The sequence below is a fragment of the Acyrthosiphon pisum genome, chromosome A1 (assembly GCF_005508785.2).
Source record: "Acyrthosiphon pisum isolate AL4f chromosome A1, pea_aphid_22Mar2018_4r6ur, whole genome shotgun sequence".
Taxonomy (NCBI): Eukaryota; Metazoa; Arthropoda; class Insecta; order Hemiptera; family Aphididae; genus Acyrthosiphon; species Acyrthosiphon pisum.
Window position 1 is genome coordinate 55,649,341 of NC_042494.1, and position 12,517 is coordinate 55,661,857.

The 12,517-nt window shown below is 29.0% G+C and overlaps 1 protein-coding gene across 4 annotated transcripts in view; it reads left to right on the plus strand.

Annotated features, from left to right (window-relative positions):
• Window positions 1–12,517, plus strand: part of LOC100162537 (Fanconi anemia group J protein homolog) — a 54,750-nt gene that overhangs the window by 26,524 nt on the left and 15,709 nt on the right. For all 4 annotated transcript variants that reach the window (XM_001943056.5, XM_008186189.3, XM_003245384.4 and 1 more), the window contains one exon: window positions 5,872–6,000. In XM_001943056.5, the coding sequence (XP_001943091.2) occupies window positions 5,872–6,000 (129 nt within the window). The remainder of the gene's footprint in view (window positions 1–5,871; window positions 6,001–12,517) is intronic.

Sequence of the window (12,517 nt, forward strand, 5' to 3'; positions counted from 1 at the left end):
GATATAGCTCCGCCGTATGGATACGTCATTATTATTACTGCTGGAGTGCGCGAACGCGCGCCGCAAAAGCTTTTAAGTAGATATATGGTGTATTCATTTCGAGGACGTCCGAATATTGAAATCGTTGCCTTTATATTCTATATACATATTATATATATAATTATTTACTATTGTACATGTTATATATGGCTGAGCTGTAGTATTATATGTATAATGTATATTGTTGCGTTATCGTGTGCACTATACGAAAGGGATTTCCGTCCCGTTATGGCTACGTATAATATATACGTGTAGCCTAGTTCTCTATTAAACATGTCCATTGTATTATGTATAAGTCGAATGTATGAGTTTGATACTATAATAGTTATGTACTATGGGTCGTGACCTTTACTACGTGTGTGATCGTCTATATGAATTTCGATCCCTTAATAGTTAATAACTTTCGAGGTTATGCAACCAACGCCATATTAACTTAATTTACTATATAAAACTGACACAAACTTAGTCCAGACGTGTTTAAGTCAGAAGATACAGTGGCAGTTTACCGGTAAAGTAAATTATATTAAAACATTTCGTCAAATCCTGTTAAACCAAATAGTAATTTGTTATCGTAAATAGCTTATGGAAAAAATTGTTTTAGATTTTGAGCTTAGCTAGAAATGTGTATTGGTTTTGTTTTAATAAATTTTAACATGTTATACATTTCGTTGTATAGGTATAATATGCAACCACGTTTTCGAGTAAATACAATTATTTAGGTACTGCAATAGTTTCATGTACTTACCTGTAGCATATTTTTAAATGGAATATTTTGTACTAACAAACTGCGAAAAGTGTTGATATTTATTATTTATTCCTTATTAGTTATTATTTTGCAGTTAAAAATTTATTGTAAGCATACAATGATATATATAAATATTGTTCAATTTTTATATAGCTTAGGATTGACTACAAGGAATCCTTAATACAAGAATCCTTCGAAAAATATAATAAATATAGAAACACAATTTTTTATATAGACAATTCATGTTTAGATTTTGACGAAATTAGATATTCAAACGAAGAATATGAATTTTATTTATCTTGTTGTAATTCAAAAATATTATTCGCGGGGACTTGAAACCTTTACGTTTATTATTATATTTTATATTATACATACCCATACACAGTGTCATTTTCAAAACATTTAGATTGATTTTATGCTGTCACCTATATATACCACGAATCTTTCCATAGTTAATCAGTATTCAATCATAATGTAATAAATTATTACAATAATAATATATGATATAAATATATATTATACACTATTATAATAATATAATAAATGCTCTATGTTAACGGTAAAAAATAATTTAACCAACCGAATTACTAATAGTAAAATAAATTATTATAGTAGCAAAATAATTATATAGGTAGGTATCTATATAATTAATATATACCTATACTTAATAATATGTAGGCTGATATAATTATATATATATACTATGATATAATGATAGTTCCTTTATAAAAACATTTTTTTTCTGATATAATATTGTATACATTGATTGGGACTTGTTGTGCTAACATTTTAGTTATGAATCTAAAAACATTTAATAAAAATGCCTTCGCTTATTAGTTATACGCCTATACCATAATTTAGAATAACAATTTATTACCTAATTTATTTCAATTTTTCTTTAAGACGTCGATTATTTAATTATAGGCGTTGGTAAATAAACATGATGTATATTATATCTTAATTTCTATATTCAACATAATATAAAATATTATATTTAATACGAATATAATATGTTTGCAGATATATGATAAACTTAGTTATTCAATTTATTATTTACTGGTTCTGTATTCTGTACCTATGTCTGTAGGATGTAGGTATAGTAGCCAGTAGGTATACATAAATGTCAAATGTGAATTTTGTAATCTTACAAAATCTTGTATTATGTTTTGAATTAGGTAATATTTTATATCTGTATATGTAAATATATGTAGGTTGTATAATGTATAGGCATATTTAGTACTAGTATGTTGCCATGTATATTATGTAATTAAGCAAGCCCGAATTAAGGATCAATTGGGCCCCGGGACACCAGACACAAAGTGGGCACCCTTTCAACTTCAAAATAACTGTATCATTACATATTAACGACTTTATATTATTGTAAAATTTTATACTATACAAAAAATATACAGGGTGTAACTTATGCCATTGTACGCAGGTTTTTTTTAACAATTATAGATTGATCATTTTGACAGTCAAATAATCAATTTAGGTTATTAACTATATGGTCCTCTAAAATTTAGTATAGTATGCATTAATACTTTTAACTGAAATACCTAATTTACAAGAGCTAAATAATTTTTTCTTATAACTACCTTTTTATTATCTTAAATAGTTAAATCGGTAATCTAAAATACTCAAAAACAACAAATTGTTGGCAAACATAGTTCATTATTTATAGTTAGTAATTTTTCGTGATATAAAATTTAGTAAAATTTTATTTTATAATTATTAATAATAATTTACCTACTATATACCTATACCTACTTAAATAATTTTTTTTTTTGAAAACTGTATTGGTCGCGTTAAAAAAAATATATTTTGGGATAAATATGGGTCCCTGAAATCAATGGGCCTCGGAACCGTGCTCCCTTAGCCCCCCTTAATCCGGGCTGGTAATTAAAATTCATTGATAGCTATATATGAAGTAGTTATTTGTATTCCAATATAATATATCACTTTAATTGAAATTAAAAATGCATGCAGTCATTCAAAAAAGTTAAAACTTAAAATTCTTTAAAAAGTAGGTCTATATTGTCCATCAACCTATATATTACTAAGCATATTTTATCATTATAAAATTGATCTAAATGTTTTAACATTTTATTAAGGGGCCTGGTCGCGACTTTTAAAATTATCCGCAATTCTATAAAATTTGAAAATTAAATTGACCTATACGATATGACAATTTAAGTAACAGTGAAATGTTTCAAGTTTTTACAGTTAATACTCTTTGAGTCACATTAACAAACCAAAATCCTAGTTCACGATATTTAAATTTTAGATGCTTGTAAAAAAATTGTAAAATTACACATAACATTTTTTTTGTAAAGTAAAATTTAAATGTAATATTGTATTACATTTTAAAACTATAGAGTATTAAATATTTTATGCATTTTTAGCTGCAAAATAATTTGTAAAACTTCGCTATTTTGACGAATTTTGTTAAAATCCTAACTTCAAACGAACATAGAAAAATATCATTGTTAAATCAATATATTCATCGCACAGCTTAGAATCCAAAATATAATTATGTTCAAAAATGTTGTTTTAAATTACTTCTAAATTCTAATTATATATAAAAGAAAATATTTCCTATAACTTTAAAACGGTTTGAGAAAATTTGTGTTAACTTTTAAAATAATTTAACTATATCGGTAGGTATATATTATGTAAGTTATTGTATTTAAGACAAGTTAAATACATTTTTAATATTGAAACAAAATAAAAAGTACATAATTGAATTAGTTAAAAATTATTGACAAATTAATCATTAAAATTATACGTTAATTTTTACTCGCAAAGTTGAATGTAACATTGTAACCTACATAAATTTGTAGTCTATATACTAATATAGACTACAAATTTAAATTTCTCGGAATGTACCAAATATTATCAGTAAATTATGGAGTGAACGTAAAATTGAAAAAATAATGACATATTATTGTATCAAAGATTTATTTAACAATACATGAAGTAAATACTCAAATAGTCAGACTCTAGATGAGGTATTTTATATTTTGGTTTGGAACAGTTATAATAATATATTAATGATTTGAATATTATTATACTGTTAATCGTATGATCAACGTCTCGTTTTTAAATTGTATTGTTTGATAGGTACTATTGTCAATTTACACTCATTTACATAGTGAATAATTTTATTTATATGATAAATATTGTCCGATACTATATTTTTGGTGGAAAAGTAAAACATAATATCGACCATAAACTATGATTTATATTTTATATTGGAGATTCAGCAGAAAAAGTTTATAAATACTGTAAATTCTAGAATTCCTTTAATAACAAAGGGCAATAAAAGCCTAACGGTCATGAGCTTTATTATTAGGTTTACATATTATGTTGGCTGTGCTAGTGATTTGAAAACACAAAAGATTCAATTTTATTTGTTCGTTATTCGTTTTTCTTTGTCGGATAAAATGCCCTTCCAGACAGAAAAGTATTGAGCCATTTTTACGTTTGGATATTTGTTCTTAAATTCAATTTCGAATGTAACTCTGATTGTGCGCAAGTAGATAGTTTCGTGAATAAAAATAATAAAAAAAACTATTTCGTAGATATACTAGACACATTATAATGGCGTTCACCATATTTTCCACTCAAAACCAGTGACAAAAAATTCACTCCAATTTAAACTTAGATTTAATTTTTCTCTTTTATTTAATTGGGTAAATTTATTTACTTTTTTTTTTAATACATCCTCTCACATAATGTCGAATACAGTCTATGAAGTGGTTCCTTTGTGTACCGAGGGCTCACCCCTGTCAAATTCGCCCTCGCCATCATGGCTCCCCATAGGGTTAATTAATACGTCTCTCATTCTATTGGCCGTCTAATAGTTGTCGGAGTATATATAGCAGGGTTTATATATATATATGTGTGTGTGTGTGTGTGTGTGTGTGTGTGTGTGTGTGTGTGAGTGTGTTGTATTTCATGGGCGCTCCCTTTCGTATTGTATTGAAAAAACTCATCGTATATTAAAAAAAAACCACTTATAACTTGGAATGTCAATATAAAAAATGTCCTAGTCTAGAATGGCGGTTTTAATTGGCTCTTATTGCGTATAGCGTCGTATCCCTTTTTTGTGATCGAATACACAAACCCCGAGGACAGATTTAAAACGTAATAATAAGCCAAAGCCTGGTGGAGGAATTATGTACATAAAAAAAAATCCAAACCAGTTGTTTAAAGATCCTTTGTGACAACAATAATTAGACATTTTTTTCTTGCAGCATGCACAAATGCAAATACTTATCTTTCACCTAATATATTTATATACGGTTATATGGTAATTAATTAAGTATTCATTTTTAAATAACAACTTATAGCATATATAGGTACATTAAATCTGGGTTTCATGGAAATTATATTAAAATAAAATTATTATTGGCTTAAATGTTTTAAAAACATTCATATGAATTTGTTATATATTTTTCATATACTTATGAAATGTAGAAGTAGGAATATAGTTACTTATTGTTATGGCTTTTAAAACTTTCTAAAAATGATATAAATAACTATTACGTATATAGATTTGATGTGCATAAAATATAAAGTTAATTCCCCCCCTCCATAATGAGATTAAAATTTAAGTGATAACCATTTTCTATAAAACATAGATATTATTATAATTTATTTTCAGATTCAATTTCATTATTTTACTTATTAGTTATTACATATCCTAGTATGTAATAGTAAGTATATAGTAATCTTTTTAAAAAGTTAGGATCACGTATTTTAGTTATATTTTTTGAGTAACTATACAATATCTAAAATATTTATTTAATGTAGTTTAGCTTAATAACTACTAATTATGCAGATTAAAATAATAAAAAACTTCTCATATATTATATAATATAATTAAAAAAAATGCTCATAGTATTTTCACTATTTTGGTCGTATATTAGTCATATGTGGGTAAAGTGTTATCTTTAAACATTCTTTAAAAACTTTTATTATTCATTTTTTGGAAATTATTGAGTTTTATCAATATATAATTTACACGTAGCTCGCTAGGTTTGTGTTGTGTAATAAATGTAATTATTTCTGTACGTCATTTTCAGCACGTTTAGAAAAATTGTCGGAGGAAGATTTTCAACAGAGTTTAATAGAATGGCAACAGAAGGAGCAACAAAAAAAATTAAAGGAAAAGAAACAGAAAAAACCAAATACTCCAGAAAAGAAACTTGCAGGTATGTGTAATTATATAGAACTTGTGTTTAATTATGTGCCCGTTGCTTGAGGGCGGCTGTGGTATAATTTTTTTCTTAATAAAATCAATTATTATATTTGCGATGTACTGCGAAAGTATTTAATACTTTAATATAACATAATAGATTAATCTACATTGCTTATTTTGTACGTGTACTAAGAGTTTGATGTCGGGTTCACAAAAATATATTTATATGATTTATGAAAAATATCAATAATTCTTAATTTGATATCAAGCCAACAGATACAGATTTGGATTTGGATTCCGTATAATTTCTAAATAATCCCATAATTGATTTAAATTATTAACAGATTAAAATTAATAAGTATATAAAAAATAAAATATCTAAAAGAGTCCAGAGTTCTTCAGCCGTGATATACATTGTTTACGTAAAAACGCATCAATACAATATTTTTAGGTAGGTAGATTTCATAAATGAAAAATTATTAAATTATTCATAAATAGAAAATCAATGCATGATGGATCACAACAATACAATTAAATGTCATTATATTATTACATTTTGTCGTGTCACAGTAAGTAAGAGGTATAAATACTACTATATTGTACATGTTTTTTTTGCCAAGTAATATTTAACTATTATTCTATTACTTACCTACATATTTTGTAAATTACTTCAACAATTTTAAAAGGATGAACATTCCAGAGTCAACAATAAAAGTCAGAAAAAAAAGAATAAAACGTTAGTGTGTTGAAATATTGACGAGGATGACGCCTAGTGCTGTTTAGTATATCTACGTATTGGATATGTCACCAAATTAATAAATTATGTATATTTTTTCATTGTTTTTTTCGTGGGATGAAAAAAAAAATGTGTATATAAATATTAAATACATAATAATAATATTATCTGCACCTTATATATCTTTATATAATACACGTATTAATACGATTTAGTCGGAAAAGTCGCTGTTGGTTTTCTTGGAAAATTATGAATATAAAAATAACGAACGCAGAGTTGACCGTTAAAAAAAAGGGAAAAGGGCGTATCCACGGCAACGGATGCGGAAAGGCGTTGCTATTATCACGCTGGCTGCCGTCCCGCCGCACGCCGTTGCACGTTGCCATGGCAACTGGACTTAGGACACCTTCAGACAATGGTGTCAGAGCCCTACGACTCTGTTGCACACACAATTTTACTTGTGTTTATATTATATATGGTATACACGTGTATATATATATATATTATAATACAGCTACAGTTGTATGTGTGTGTGTGTGTGCACGCGTATTGAAAAGCGCCCAGGGATATTATCGGGGTTGGAAACTTGCTAAATTAGTCGGCCGCATCCTGATCCCTTTTGTCCTTTCACCGTGCTGCACGTAATTCGTCTCCAAAAAGTGCTTCATCGTATACAATATATATATATATTACCGAGCTTAGTGGGACCGGGGATGAAAAGAGCCAAGAGGCAGGAGGATGTAAATAAATATATTCTGCAGCAAAATGCAAATGACACTCGGTATTCTCAAAGAGGAAAAATGTATGTGTATACTGTTGTCATATATACATGTACCTATTATAAACAAATTAACACGAGTTGGGACAAAAATATACACGATTTTACTTTTTATACCGATAGCAGCCGGTATATTTATATTATGTATCATACTATGACTTAATATATTATAGCCTATAGGTACCTACTATAGAGGCATGTTCGTGTTTATAATAGATATAAAATATTGTTATCGAATGATCTATTTTATCCTTTCTGTATACACATAAATATATTCGCGGACTTTGCAGTAATAAATATAAATATATAAATCAGAATATTTATATATATTTTTTCTTTATTGATTAAGCATTAACTACACAGGTTATTAGCTTTAGCTTATATCTATTATATACATCATACCTACTATACTTCACAAATATTGGATGAGCATTAATTCTGTTTTTTTCTTCAGTTTATTATTCCCTTTGTTGTTGTCAAAATGTTCGTAATTTTACTGAAACGAATAACAATAATTATCATACCTATTATTATTAAGTATTTAAAAATTAAAACTATAGTATTATATTATGCTAGATATATTATAGTACCATAACTATTGAGGCGGGTTTCCAGTTTCCACTATAAAATATTCACATTTGCTATAATATAATCCTATTTGCTGTGATTGATTGGTACTTGGTTAAATTACCATTCGGTTAACTACGATACCGTGTTGTTGGACATAGCTGAGCGTTTTCGCCTTTTTTGTGTGAAAATAGTAACAATTTTGTTTATTTTTAATATTTATATATATTTACCTGGTATATATTATAAACATGTAAAAGTTAAAATTATTACCTACGTATATAAATAGATATATCTATACGTAAGTACATATTATCAATTATCTATATAAATATTAACTGAAACATTTGCTTTAATTAAATTTGCTAAATATTTAATTCGCGGTAAATGGAGCCATTGATTTAATACCGACTATTTTTTTTTATTTTTTTATGATTACCTATTTCTATTGTGTCTTAATAGCGTGCGTAATTCCTTTTGTTTATTTTTTTTGTTTGGCACTCGTGACTTTGCATTATAAAAACAAAACTAAGTTAATCGGCCTCTTTAGAATTCGCAAAACTCCTTTCATTTCTTTGATATTAAAAACAAAAGAGACTAGGCAATTTTTACAAAACACCTTGTACCGGCTGCTGCAGTAGTGTTCATGACGGCGGCGCGTCGGCCGCGGCATTCTTTTGACGCAACATATGAACAAGATACGATTACCTCTTTATATAGGTACACTTATTGTATTCACATGCGCCTTATCGTTTTTCTCATATCCTTTCCTTGTTTAAGCGTTGGCTGATCTTTAACAATGCTATTACGGAGCAGAAGACGGTCAAATGATTCCGAATACAAATGCATGTAACAATAAAATACACCGGGATTTCTGGGGTTATTTCGCGAAGGGTTCTCTAAAACTGTATAGGTATATTTATCCATTCACGTTGTTCATTTTTTTTTGATCAGATTAGCGTTTTAAGCCGAATGAAAGGTTCAATTAGCATTCGTTTTTTTCAACTTGATAAGACTTACTTAATAATTTACAATTCATTAAATTTGATACAAAAATGGAATCATAATATAATAATATATGATATCACATTTGAATGATTTCAAGACAAAAGTATGAACTCTCTTTTTTAAATTGTATGAAATATTATATTTACTAATATCTAGATTCTAAGTGTATCAGTGCCGTAGCCAGGGGGTGGGCACTGGGGGCACGTGCCCCTCCCCCCCCGAATTTTTTTAGCTTGTTTCATATTATATTATATGTTTGATAAAAATTAAAAGTTAAGGCTGTCGAAGTGAAACATTTTGAAGGGGTCGGATTTAGGAAATATTGTACATCCATCGTTAGTACTATATCTATGTGTGTAGTGACTGATCATTAGTGTGTGCGAGTTCCCCGAACGCTTTATGTAATTTAAGATAAACGACGGCTAAGATTCTTGAACCCCAGTAAAGTACATACGCGCAGTCACATCACTATATTTTGTGATAAAAAAATTGTTCAACTTACATGTGCCACAAAACACCCGAAAAGTGGAAGACAAATTCACCCAGCACCAAAAGCCCTTTTGGGTATTTTAATTTTGAAAACATATATTTGAATTCCTTAATTTCTTTTCTAGATTATGTAGGAAATGGATTTATGATCTGTAGTATTGTTTAATTAGTAGTTTTCTTTTTTTTTCATAATTGACTTTTACTTTTGAATTACTAAAAAAAAAAAAACGCTTCCAACAAAACACACAAAAAGCGGAGAAATTGTTATGTTTTTTTCGAAATTAATATTGGATTTCTGGAAGTATATTTTTTTTCGCTTATTGATCTAATTGCACGAAAAAACTACCAGCTTTCGACAGTCCTAATATAGTCTTGTATTTTTGTTAATAAATTAATTTTAATAATATTCGAACCAAAAATGGAATGTTTTGTTTACAACACATGTTGATATAATGATAATAATATTGATGAAGACAATAACCTATAGTTTACAATAATATTAATACATTGTTATATGTAGCCAATGTAGGTACCATATTTGTTAACATAAATTCAATATAGACATAAAACGAGTAGTAGATAGGTACACTTTATGAACAAAGGGTTCATAATTAGATATTCTACCATTTCAAAGGCTAGAGAAAAAAAATTAAGTGCCCACCCCCAACATTTTTTTATGGCTTCGGCACTGAGGTGTATCGTAGGTACCTACATATATATATATATTTTAATAAATGCAATAGGTACTTAATAAATGTAATACTCGATCGGATATTCGGAATAGTTTATGGTATGTATAAATTAGAAATATTACATTATCTAATATATTTACCTAATGTCGAAAAGAAATATGTAGAATGGTTATTTTTGTGATATTTTTAAAGCAAAACCGAAATGAAATTGTACTTGAATTGTTTTTCAGTATACCTAAGTGATAAAAAAGTACACCTGTTTGTGGACCAACACGGTGAGCATCTTATATCGTATAATATACCAATGTATATACATTACATACGCGTGGTAAAAATGGATATAATTTGCGCAGCTGCGCTGCACGTGATGAGGAGATCGAGAACAAGCGAAAAAGCTAAGCGTGCGCGCGCGTGGTGTGGTGGTGTATCACATGAGCGAGGGGCGCGTGGGAGAGCGATTTATATTTCAAGTGTGAATAACGCGGCGTAACCCTTGGCAACGAGAAGCCGCGACGGACCGACCGGCGTGCACGCGTCCATATATGTATATAAAATATGCTGTGCGCGGCGGTGGCGGCGGACGTGTCGTCGTCCGTGGGCCGCGCGGCGTCCAATAAAAACGCGCCGGGCCGGACGCGCACCGCGGAAGTCCGGTGCCGCCGTGACGACGATAAAATGGCCGCGCGCGACGATCGATATAGGTATATACGCGTTACGGCCGCCGCCCTATATAGCCACCGCTCCGCGACCCCCTGCATCGAGCCCCCGCGACCGCTTCCGGCCGGCAGTTGGTCCGCCCGCGCGTGACACATCGTAGTCGAATATATTCTGGTGGGACCGTACACCATATACCTTCCTTGCTGCAGCGTATATTATGTACATCATAAATGTATGTGTATTATATAGGTAACTAGCTGATCCCGCACGGCGATGTCCGCCGTGACAAATTAAATGCCCGTGTATTCATCCCGACTTTTACTCCGCTAAATATATCTACGTAAACAGAATTTCAACACCTTCGCATTAGGGTGGTTTTGACCAATTATAATTTTTTTTTTTTTTTTTTTTAATATATAATATACATATAATACATAAAATTGTTATAAAAATGAAATGCTGTCTGTTGGTAACCGCATCAGTCGAGAACAGCTGGACCGATACGGCTAATTTTTTTTAAAAGTACATGTTCGTAAATAATTTGAAATCCGAATGAGGCTTTTACAGAGAGTAAAATTGGATAGATTGGGAAAATCTGAAAAGCGTTTTTTCTATGGGATTTTGGAATATAGATGGTTACCATTGGTATTGCATATTATAATAATATAGTAATAGATGCGAATTAGTTGAAATTAGTATTTTTATTTTTATAAATAGTTGCCATAGATTAGGTTAATGATAATAATAATATAATTTAATATTGATCTAATATAATAATTTTGATATATTTTATATAATATTTATATATTTTTAATCCTCGTTGGTTTATCCGAAGACCGAAGTTAATAGACTCGAAAACTACTGGATTGTTTTCAATAAAAAGTTATACCAATAGATTCCTTGAGATTTAGAGGGTGTTTATAGTTTATTTTTTCAATCTCTATACTTACCTATAGATAATTAAAAGGGAGCTCTTTATTTAATTGCCCTTTGTATTTAAAATACGATTTATATGATTTTAATTATCATATAACAATGTTAATTAGTAGTATTTGGGCCAACATTCGTTTTTAATTTTTAATCAACTACCTAAACACTGTATTAATCTACAGTCATTATTATCTCTATGCTCGAAGTGCGCCTATTTATTTCCATCGGTACTAGGTTATCCTATTCCAATAAAAATGATTAAATTTGTTGTATATTAGGTTAAAACTATACTAGCTTATAATGATTTAGTTTCGTAATTAGCGTATACTTAACTCAGTTCAGATATTATAGCTCTTTGTATATTTCCGATATTACGTGGTGCACACTATACTCTCTAAGCTTTCCTGATATCTCTAAGATTAATCTCCAACATTTTTGTCGAAATCGGTCAAGTTATTTTTGAGTATAGAGGTAACACACATTTAGAAGTACCTATCATTGTATAATATTAATAAACTAACATATTTGTCTTAAGATATCAATGATTTTATTCGAGGTCATAAACGTGACGATTTGATGCATGATGTTATCTTGCTCTTACATCATTTTCCAGAGTAACCAATTATAAACAAAAAAAAAATACTGATTTCTACTATTGTTATTAAAATCTGTA